Genomic DNA, 12464 nt, shown 5'->3' on the forward strand with positions numbered 1-12464 from the left:
AAGATATTTTTAAATTTTTAAAATAAAATATAATTTTAAATTTGAATGTTAAACATATCATTTTTAAATTTAAGAAACTAAAAAATCATTTTTAAATTTAAATAACTAAAAATCACTTTTAAATTGAAAGATTAAAAATTTACTTTAAAAATCTTATAAGCTAACTTCAATTCTATGCAATATAAAGTGAAATCATGAGCAGTAATTAGGGCAAATGAAATAAACATTTTCAAACTACAACCAGAGTCAGTCAAATAAATAAAAAAGATGAAAATACTCAAATATATTTAAATCTTTATCTCAAATTTATTGAAATAACATAATTAGAATTAATGATTGAGTTATTATCCGTTTTATTTTAAATTTGTTGAGAAAATATTATACGAATGAATCACCACATTTGAATTTTATTTTTAATAAACATGTTGATAAATTAAGAAAAAAAAATATTTAAAATATCACTGAAAGATGTGACACTATTAAAAATTAAAGAAAAATACCATAAACTCCGGAAAAGAGAAGAAGAAGAAAAAAAGTTATTTGTTCTTCCTTGGCTGCGAATTCGAACGTGATCATGGAGAAGAGGAAAAACTAAAATCTAATTTTATAAATTTGTAATATATTTAGAGTAAAATAAAAATTTTAAATTCAATATAACATTTTAAATTTGAATAAAATAGAACAATGCGAATTAGCTATAACAGATTTATATTTTAAATAATAAATCAATCATTATTTAAATACATTTTCCGTTTTTCAATTTTGAGTTTATATTTTTCTTCAAACTTTTATTTTGAACATTGTATTATATTCAAAATCATTTTCCAAAATAATAAAATTTGTTAAGTTATCATGTTATACTATTTATAAATATATATAGCCTCATGATAGAGAAATTGAATCTATGTATTAAAATATTTCATATTGATTAAAATATTTTCAAAATATTTAACGTAAATGTTAAATGTGATTAGATTGTATAAATAAATATTTATTTTGCTTTACTAGATTTTGAGGTTCAAAAATCATAATCAAACTTATATAAAACGTTATTCAACTTAAATTTTTTAAATTTAAAATGATCATAAATCATATTTCTAAATCTGTTAAAAAACATATTGGTAGTTATATATGCAATATTTTAAATGATAAGTCTCTGAACTAAAAAAGGTTATTTCAAAAACAGATAACTATAAAATGACGTTGAAATTTAAAATTCTAAGATTAAGAAACTTATTTTCAAATTGAGTTTGACACCTTGTTATAAGAAACTTCACATAAGAAAAATTCTTAATTTTTTTAAAAATTCTTATAATAATATAAATTAATTTATAATATAAGTAATTAGTAGATAAAATCTTAGTAACTAATTTTAAATATTAATTTAAAAATTACTTTATAAATTTTTATTAGTAATAGAAACTACTTTAAATACTAATAATTTTTTTAGTTTATAAAATGTTTTCTAATTAGTCAATATAATAACTAACTATTTTGGTTTCTAAAATTAATTTTTATTTCAAATTTTTTTATTAAAATATTTTTAGAATGATATTTGAAAATATAATTTATTTTATATTATATAATCTAAAAGTAAAAATAGTTTATAGATTGCACAAGTAAAAAAAAACTTATGAATTATATGTCTGAAAGTTAAAAAAGTTTTTGTATTACATAATTAGGAAGTCAAGAAACTTTTGTATTTTACAATCAGAAACTAAAGAAATATATGGATTACACAATTTTGAAAGTCAAAAATATTTCTAAATTGTATAATTAACAAAAATTATAAAAAATGTATTTTTAAATTATTACGAAAATTCAATTTTTAGAGACAAAGTAAATTTTTGTGTATTTATAAGAAAAATATGGGAGTGATTTTTATTTTTATTTTTTATAAACAAACCACTGGTCTTTCTGGTAGTTTTCAATATCTTTGTACCAATTTTTTTTCATGTATGAAAATGTGTTTTTGAAGATATTACATTAAATATGGTAAAAACGTAAAATACAAATTTCCAACTTATAATAAAAGGTTAGGTTGAACTTAAATTCGGTTGGAAATCTCACATCGACCAGAGATTAGAGCCTTTCATAATATATAAGTGGGTGCAAACCTCACCTCATTGAGCCGGTTTTATGAGGTTGAGTTAGGCTTAAAACCCCCTTCTTAACATGGTATCAGAGCCATTTTCGAGCCTATCCTAGCGAGCATTTGTTGGATTTATCAGGCCACTTGCCATCAGCCGATATCGGACCACCCATAACATATATCTCCACGCACGAGTTGGTAGCCTCGGTGTGAGGGGGTGTGTTGGAAATCCCACATCGACTAGAGATTATAGCCTTTCATAATATATAAGTGGGTGCAAACTAACTGGTAGAATGTAAGAAAACTTGTTTTGATTTTTTGTATAAGGGTTGAAGTATCTCTGAATTACCTCATTTTATTTTATTTAGTTTTTACTGGTAAATTACACTTTTGATAAAAAAATATAAGGTAAATTACAATCTAAATATGAAGAATATTATTGGTGTTTTTTTGTTGAGTATGATCCACACAAAATGCAATCCACAGAATGAGTTGATGTTGGATTTAAAGTGATGACACTTGTTGATCATAAAATAGAGAGAATGAGAACCCATGATTGTGCAGAAATATGTGTTTGTTTTCATGTATATATACACACAATTAATTTCTAATTTATCTTTTAAAAACTAACTTTGAAGGCCTCAAAAATATCACAACACAATGCAAGCTGTGAAAGAAAAGTTTCAGAGTATGAATGCCACACGCAAGGCAAAACAAGAAGCAAAGGCTGAAGAAAAGGTACCTCTAAATTATTATAACACATTTCAACAATTACCTTTTCCTTATATCATCACAAATTTTAACACACATTTTGTATTCCAAAATCTAGCTAGTTTCATAGTTTCACAAACATACCATTTTAATTTTTTATCATAAAAAATATAATAAAATAAATTGAAAACATTTAAAAATGTTCCAAAACTTTATACAAAATTAGTTCTGATACACACCAAAACAGAAAAAAACTACAAAATTACATGCCATGATCCCACAAACCTACCATTTTAGTATCTAAAAAGAGGTAATTGCATGTTTAATCACCACTTTTTTTTTCTTTCTAAGAACGAGTAATTTTGATATGTCATTTGGCCAGTAAAAATGTTAACATGTCACTTCGTGATAATAAATATTTAAATCTTATATTAATTCACTACTAAAAAGTTCAAAACAAGAAATTTAGAGAAAAAAAAATAAGTAGTTGTTATATTTATTAAATTATATATTATTTTAGACATAAAAAATTGATATTTAAATTAAATTTTATTTTTATAAATAATTTTTAAATTATTATTTAATTAGGTATCAAAGTTTTAATTATTAATTATCTAGATTTTAAAGTTGGTAGCTAATTAAATACAGATTTATAAATTATTTATCAATAATAAAAATGAACTTAGATATCAATAAATTTTGTTAGTTTCTAAAATAATATTTAATTTAATCAATATAACAATTAATTATATTTAGTGTCTAAAATTAGTTTTGATTTAATATTTTTTTTATAGTGGTTATGCTAAACAAAAATAAGTAACTAATATTCTAAACTCATATTTAATTCAATTTTATAAAATCAAGTGAAGTTTAGATTCTATTTATATATATGATTAGTTTAATCTTTAGTCAATGAGAGATCTGATATCGAATATTTCGGAGCGATTTTGAAGGCGGAGAAAGAGATTGCGAAGGCGAGAATGGATGTTGCTCGAGAGATAAGGTTGGCAAAACAAGCTGAAGCAGAAATGGATCTTCATGTGGCAAATGCAGGAAAAAGGGTTGATCATGAAATATCTAAACACACTGCTAATAACCCTAACCTTGTTGAAGAAGCCAATCTCATGGAGGACACTTCAAAGGGAGCACAAACAACAAATGTTCCCACTTACAGAAACTAACTCAAATTCATGTATATATATTACATGCTTTATACATTAAGACAAATATGAACAAAAATAAGTCTCCAATTAATGTATACATGAAAAAACCTTTTTTAATCTTATCACTTACTCTCATGTATATATATTTCTAATTCCTTTTTCACTCATAGATCAATTGTTAACAAAAAAATATTATCATTGGTGGGAAATTAATTATTTTTTTAAAAAAAAATATTAATAAGAAATAACCGCACTTATAAATGGTATTTCCAAGTGCGGCTATATAGCCGTACTCTTATCTCTTCGATTTACAAGTGCGCGCTGATCAAATGCGGCTATACAGTCGCCCTTATAAATTTTAAATAGCCGCATTCGTTTTGTCTTTGTGCACTAGTGTTGTTACTAATTTTAAAGATAGAAAAATAATTATAAATATTATTTGAGACTAAAAAAATATTGATATGTAAAATAGTTTCTATTATTAATAAATATTTTTTAAATTTATATTTAATTAACTATCAAAATTTTAATTACCAATATCAGTTTAAAAAATATTTATTGATGATAAAAACTATTATATATAATAATTTTTTGAGTTTCTAAAACAGTATTCAATTTGGTTAATATTGTAATTAACTTATTTTTTTTATCTAAAGTTAGTTTTTAATGATTTTTTTAACGAGTGTAAATCACTTAAACTATATATTAATCTTATATAATATATGCTTAAATAAGTTTTAGGTCCATATATATTATTCAAAGAGTATCTAATAAATTATTCTAATAAAATTTTGATTTTAATAGATAAAAGAATATTAATTTATATTTTTTCATAATTGAAATATTTTAAATTTGTTCTTTTGGTCCTTTAACCTGTCTTTTATCACAACAACCACATGTGTTTCATGTGTATATATCATTACATGTAATAAAATAACTTAGTGCATATTATTTTAATAACATGTGTATATCATATCATTTTCATGTGTATTTCATTGTGTGCTACGTGTTCTACTAACAGTCACATAAACAACAAAACTGACATAAATAACCCAAAAGAATTAAATTAAAATATTTCGTTTATTTACCTCAAAACAAAAAAATAAAAATAATCCTATATCAAGGACTTAAAATTTATTCAAATATAAATAAAGAAAATGGGGAATATAAAAAGATTTATACGACTTTGTCGTTATATAAACTAAGATTTATAGTCTGTAGCTAGAAACGTTGCTCGAAGAATTGAAACAATAATATAAGAAATTAGTACAATTGTGTGTGGCTGATAAAAAAAACAAGTACAATTGTTTGTTAACAATAAGAATTGAATCAATAATATAAGAAACTAGTACAATTGTTTGTTAACAACTATAAAAATATGTCAAAAAAATCTAATATTTATGATAGAAACAAATGCACAAATAAAGTTTCATTTTCTCAACCATTAAGCCAAAGTTAAATTAGAATTTGTACATTATTGCACTAAAGATCAAGTGATAGATGTTTGTTAGACTTTGTTTGTTTAAAAGGCTTCATTATTGAAGAGATGAATGATGTATATTTATGGTTTGAATAAAAAAATGTGCATAGAAGTGAGGAGAGTGGATATATGTGAAAAGTGATTTATCTTTTGTCTTCAGATGCAAAGATTGGAGGGAACAGTCACGTAGGATAGCGGTTTTCCTGTTTTACCCTTGTGTTTTGGTTTTAGGGACCAGATTTAGGTCTTGGTGATTTTGAGCCATTGGACGAGAGAAAGTAATGACGATTCTTTCCATGGTTCGACAAGGTTAAATAATCCATATTTTTTTGAAAATAATTATTCAACAAAGGTACCGAAATAACTTAAATCTACACAAAAATACCTCCTATTTCATTATTTAAATATTTTTAAATATAAGGATAAATTTGTAAACTTACATTTTATATTTTTTTTAAAAATAAAAAAATCTCTCAATCTCATCACATCACTATCAAATTTCAATATAAATTTTTCTCGCCAATTCACTATGATATACCTCAATTCAAATACACCCACCTTCTTCACACTTTCATATCAGATTACAAATAAAGTTTAAAAAACTGAGAGATTTGATGAAAAAAATGAAGAGAATTAAAATTTTGGATTAAAGAAGAATGTTGTATAATAATAAAAAATTAAAATTAAATAACTCTATTAAGATGTAAACATAAGATACATTTAAATAATTCCAAAAAATAATTGTAGTAAGTGTATCCTTTAATAAGTGAATAAGAACCACTTGTTCTCCATCAATTATATTTGTGTGGGTCTTGCTTAGTTATATATGACAAAAATGAAATAATGCCAATTTTGATATATATGTGTACATCACAATAACTCAAGTGGGTTGTTGATGTTACTTGATAATGACACAAACGTCCATTATTGTCGAAATTTAGAAAGGAATGCACTATTTATTACTAAATTCCAAACAGAGATATAGAAAACTTGGTCAATAAAATCCATACAGAAAAGGAAATCACACCTAATGACACGAATACATAAAAAAAAAAACTAAAGAAAAAAGTTGATTAAAGGTCATGAAAATAACTACTAAACTTTTTTATACAGTTAAAATAGATTATCCACTTTAATCACATTTTTCCCTTTCAATTTTTTTATTCTTCTTTCCTCTCTACATTTGTTGAACTATCACACTTTACATTAGTTAATTCCTTTATTTTATCATCCCTAACACGAGTTATTTCTCTAAGACTAATTCACCAAAAACGTGTATAAGAAAAAATATTTATTTATTAATAAATTATATGCTGTTGTGATCCTCCTGAATTATATGATTAATTATTTGGATAAATCTCGCATTTTAAAGACAAAAACGAAATTAGTTAAGAAGTCGTAATCAATATCAGACTAATATATAAATTAATAAAAAAATTATATTAATTCATTTTTATTAGTGTGAGGATTAATTTATCATTTTGAATATATTTATATTGATCATCGTGTCAAGGTACATATTTAATAATATTTATCACATTCAACCAGCTTATAACAAACACTAACTTGAGTGTTATGAAAACCTTTTACAGGTACCATAACTATTTGTAATCGAACGATAACTATTTGTAATAGGATAAGATACCAAATTTGGATTTAGATAGAAAGGGAGTGATACTCATTTTCAAATTCATGGTATATGGTGGGTTGATAAGTCTCCATCCATATTTTTATGAATTAATTCCATCACCTAATTGTAGGGATATCGTGTGCGGAAGCGTGATAATAGATAAATAGCCCCAAAACAAATTCTCTCTATATGGGTTAAACACTTACACCTAAGAGCAGAAATAGAGAGTATAGGAAGAGAGAGAGAGGAAGCAAGTGTAAGTGTGTGTTGCTGTTTGTTGTGTATTACATTGCTTGAAGGGAGCCACTGTATATAGTGGTTCTAGGAGACAACAATAATAAATACAATTAATGGTAATTAACCTTTTTGATGACAATTGATTATGACAATTAACCTCCCATTGATTGCAATTGATTGTGCCAAGTAACCTCCCAATTATGACAAGAAAACGGAAAGGTGAGTCATAAACCAACACTAATAAATTAACTTCACTTTATTCAATAAATTATTTTTGCATCAAACTTGTTTTTTTTTTAACGGAATTGTCTAGACTCATCACAAACAACTCTCTCTATTAATAGAAACCAATAATCACACATATTCTATTCAACTTTATGTAAGAAACATCATGGAAAGGAGGGAGGATGATGGAACATTCATTTGGTTTCTTAAAAATAGATTAAAAGAAGTTATATTTTGATACTTCATATTATATGATATTAAATAACTACTTTTATGTTACATAAAATTGTTAAATAAAAATTAATTTTAGAAAAAAATTAGTTGTTATATTAACAAAATTAAATAATATTTTAGAGACTAAAAGAATTATTGACATCTAAATTAGTTTATTATTGGTAAATAATTTACAAATTAGTATCTAATTAGATACCAAAGTTTTAGATACTAACTTTAAAATCTAAATAATTGGTAGCTAAAAATTAGGAAACTAATTTAGATACCAATAATTGTTATAGTCTCTAAAATAATATCTAATTTAGTCACTATAGAAACTAATAATTTTTTGTCTCTAAAATTATTTTTTATTTAATATTTTTTAGTAGTGATATATCACCTAAATAAAATAACTAATATTTATCTATCTTAAAAGATTACAATTTTGGAACTAAAATCAGAATTCATATATTTTGTAAGAAGAAAAGAAAGTGATTTTAAATTTTATAGATGAAAAACAGTGATATTTTATAATAGAAACAAAAACCAAAACTCATAAATTTCATAGCAATTAAATTTAAAAACATATTGAAGTCCACTAATGATATAAATTTCTTGATGGGTATTGTTTTATAAATTAAGAAAAAGAAACGAAAATCTACTCATAAATTCAAATAAATTTATATATAAGTCGAGAATTATACTTTGAAAACATAATAATTTTTTTTATAAAATTTGAATTTTAATTTTCATACTTTTTTCTTCTAAAAAAATTACAGATAGATAATTTACTGACTGATTTTTTTTTTCCTAAAATGATTATGCAATGCAATGAATTTTAAAACATAATTAGTAATATAGTTAAAAGACCTAATAAATAAGGTGATAGCTACCCTTATAATAAAGTTATTTAAATTTGTATGGAAAAAAGAAAAAAAGTTTAATTACTTTTAGCAAGTGGCAGACCAACAAAAATAAACATCTCAGTGAAGGTCCACCTAATGCAGCGGCAATAGTGCAGCAAGACCAAAAAAAGAGTCTTAATAATATATTATAAACTTAATTATATATTTTAAAACTTTAAATTTGAATTATATCTTAAAATTTAAATTAATCTTTGTAATCTCCATAATTTAAAAAATGTTTGTTTAGTGTGTTTGTTTCAAATACTGCCAAATATATATTTCACTAACTCTATTTTCATTATGCCTTCTAAAATTTTGTTTAAATTCTTAAATATTATTAAAATCAAAAGTTTTTCCTATTTTAAAGAACTATTTTTTTTTTCTAAATCTGTAGGACAAAAATAGGATCTGTTTTTAAACGAGATTGCAACTAAGAGAACAATTATCTTTCTCCTAGATCGTTGATCTTCTACTACTTCCTTCCTTCTCAAGATAGCTTTACAGCTTTTCCTTCGTACACTCTGATGCTTAAGTGAGATATCGGTGTTCAGTGCTCGATGAAATTAATGCGAGGTGATTATGTTCCTTATTATTGAAATTTATAACTATTTATATAATTATCATAGACTCTCTATTATTGGACCGGATTAAGATTTTAAATCATGACTAATAATATATTATCTAATACTTAATCATTATTTTATTTATTAATCTTATATTAACTTTAATAATTTCGGTGATGAAAAGATATATAGAGTACAAGTTGGTTTTGGATTCTCGTGGCATAATAAGAACATGTAATGTGTGAATTGTCAAACTCTACAATACTATAAGTTACTTGGTGAAGACTTCAACTTTTGCTTCAAATTTCCAAGTCTCACACACATTTTCGTGGAGAATTCCTCGAACTTTCACATTTTTCTGATCCATTCATTTTTTATCCCACTTTTTCAGAAAAACAAACAATTCTTCCCATTATATAAGAGCAGCCACATAACAGCTTCCAATTCCAAACACACCCTTAGAAAAAAAAAACATGGTGCATGAAAAGAAACTAGTTGATGAAGTCTCCGGTTGGCTCAAAATCTATGATGACGGTTCAGTAGACCGGACCTGGACCGGACCGCCACAATTTAAATTTTTGTCCGATCCGGTTCTTCCCCACCAACAATTTATCGATGGTGTTGCTGTTCGCGATACCACCATTTCTCTAGGTGATCACAACCTCCGTGTTCGATTATACTTGCCGGAAGTTAAGTCGGAGAGTAAGAAAAAATTACCCATTATTCTTCATTTTCACGGTGGTGGGTTTTGCATCAGTGAACCGGACTGGTTCATGTACTACCACTTTTACGGTCGAGTTGCTCTAGCGGCTCAGGCCATTGTGGTTTCCCCTTTCCTCCGCCGTGCTCCGGAGCACCGTCTCCCGGCCGCCATTGACGACGCCTTTGACACCCTCCTCTGGCTCCAAGCCGTGGCCCAGTCCGGTTCGCAAGAACCGTGGCTCGAGCAACACGGGGACTTCAACCGGGTTTTTCTCATAGGAGACAGTTCTGGCGGGAACGTGGTGCATGAGGTGGCTTCGAGGGCCGGTTCGGTCGAGCTGAGGCCGGTTCGGGTTGCAGGAGCGATCCCGGTTCACCCCGGGTATGTCCGGTCCGAGCGGAGCCGGTCCGAGCTGGAAATGCCGCAATCACCCTTTTTAACGTTGGACATGCTCGACAAGTTCTTGGAATTGGCACTGCCGGTCGGGGCGACGAAGGACCACCCCATAACGTGCCCGATGGGCGAGGCGGCGCCGCCGCTTGAAGGGCTGAAACTGCCGGCGGTGCTGCTGTGCGTGGCGGAGATGGACTTGATACGAGACACGGAGATGGAGTACTATGAGGCATTGAAGAAACGCAACAAGGACGTGGAAGTTTATTTCAGCAATGGCATGACTCATAGTTTTTATCTGAACAAGGTTGGTGTGGATATGGACCCTAATGTTCGTGCACAAACCGATGCTCTCCTCACCAAGTTCAAGGACTTCATTCAGAAGCACTGAATGAATCCAAGAAACTTAATAGTTTTAAACTCTAAATCCTAAATCCTAAAGTTTGAGATCTTTCAGAACTATTGTGTTAAGATTAAAATAACCGTCGTTTTTCATATTTTTTTACGTCAGTTCGAATTGAATATCTTTCAAAAATCTTCTAAGACTGTTGTGTTAAGATTAAAATAATCGTTATTTTTCATCTTTTCTGTAAAATAAGAAAACATTCTGACCCTAATCAAAGTTCTATAAGCTATAAATGAAAAAAAATTGTTAGCTAAAAACAATTGGTTTAGACAATACCCATTAGAAGATTAATTGGTTTAGACAATACCCATTAGAAGATTTATTTAGATGGTTTCTTAGATAATTTCCATTAAATAGTCTCTTAGATAATATTTATTGTTAATTAGTCTGCTAGAAGAACTTATTAAATAATTTAAACTTCTAATTTATTTAAATCATCATTTAATTGTTGGAGATTTTACATCGATTATATATAAATTTTTTATAATATATAATAAGTGCAAATTTCATCTTATAAACTAGTATCAAAATTTATAACATAGTATCAAAACCATTTAAAATTTATTCTATGGATAATTTATTACACTTATAAAATCAAGTCATTTTCATCCAAATTGCACTTTGTTATATGGTGGGTTGAAGTCTCCATCCATATTTATACGAATGAGTTGGAGCACCTAATAAATTGACTTTGCATCAAACTTGTGAATGATTTCTTTCTTTGTCGTCAACGGAATTGTATGGACTCATCATCACAAACAATTCTGTCCATTCATAGAAACCAATAATCACACATATTCTATTCAACTTTTATGATACTAATTAACTACTTTTATGTTACATAAAGAAGTTAAATAACTATTGTGACTAACTTATCTATAATATAAAGTTGATACATATCACCTAATTAATAAAATAACTAATATTTATCTATCTTAAGATTACAATTTTGGAACTAAAATCAAAATTAATATATTTTATAAGAAGAAGAAAAAGTGATTTTAAATTTTATATGAAAAACAATGATCGATTATTATAGAAACAAAAACCAAAACAAAATAAACATCTCAGTGAAGTCTAGACAATGCAGCGGCAATAGTGCAGCAAGACAAAAAAAAAAGTCTTAATAATATATTTTAATACTTTAAATTTGAATTATTTGTTAAAATTTAAATTAATCTTTGTAATCTCCATAATTTGAAAAATGTTTGTTTTAGTGTCTTTGTTTCAAATACTGCCAAATATATATTTCACTAACTCTATTTTGACTATGCCTTCTAAAGATGGAAGTTTTGTACTTCATTTTGTTTTTTTTTAATATTTAGGTTCAATTATATTTTTAGTTTTTGAAATTTAGAAAAAATAATTTTTAGTATTTAATCTCTCAAATTTAGTAAAATATAGTTTAAGTACTTAAATGTTAAATTTGAGAGAATAAACATACTTATAGTAAAAAAAAGGGTTATGATATTTTGACACCCTGGCTCTATCCTAAACCCACAATAAATATTAATATTTATAATAAAAAAATAAAAAAAAATCTCTTTAATAAAAATACAAGTTAAATACAAAATATTGTAAAATTATAAATGATTAAAATATTAATATTTATTGAGGTGTAGGATGGAGTATGAGTGTCAAATAAGTATTTTTGAAAATAAAATTATGAGTTTGCTTTTTATTTTTTGATCATGCGAAGAGTCTTTATTCGAAGTCTTGGAACCTTAATCAAAGAATTTTGAGAAT

General features: G+C 26.2%; 2 protein-coding genes across 2 annotated transcripts; both read left to right on the forward strand.

Annotated features, from left to right (window-relative positions):
• Window positions 1-2728: 2728 nt before the first annotated feature.
• LOC137833880 (late embryogenesis abundant protein 6-like) lies at window positions 2729-4082 on the forward strand. The gene is made up of 2 exons (XM_068641954.1): window positions 2729-2830; window positions 3757-4082. Exons 1-2 carry the CDS (start codon window positions 2753-2755, stop codon window positions 3982-3984), a joined length of 306 nt encoding a protein of 101 aa, XP_068498055.1. The 5' UTR covers window positions 2729-2752; the 3' UTR covers window positions 3985-4082.
• Window positions 4083-9424: 5342 nt separating this feature from the next.
• Window positions 9425-10855, forward strand: LOC137834709 (carboxylesterase 15-like). The gene has a single exon (XM_068642856.1). The coding sequence runs from the start codon at window positions 9693-9695 to the stop codon at window positions 10701-10703; it is 1011 nt and encodes a 336-aa protein (XP_068498957.1). The 5' UTR covers window positions 9425-9692; the 3' UTR covers window positions 10704-10855.
• The last annotated feature ends 1609 nt before the right edge of the window (window positions 10856-12464 follow it).

The sequence above is a fragment of the Phaseolus vulgaris genome, chromosome 5 (assembly GCF_000499845.2).
Source record: "Phaseolus vulgaris cultivar G19833 chromosome 5, P. vulgaris v2.0, whole genome shotgun sequence".
Lineage (NCBI taxonomy): Eukaryota > Viridiplantae > Streptophyta > Magnoliopsida > Fabales > Fabaceae > Phaseolus > Phaseolus vulgaris.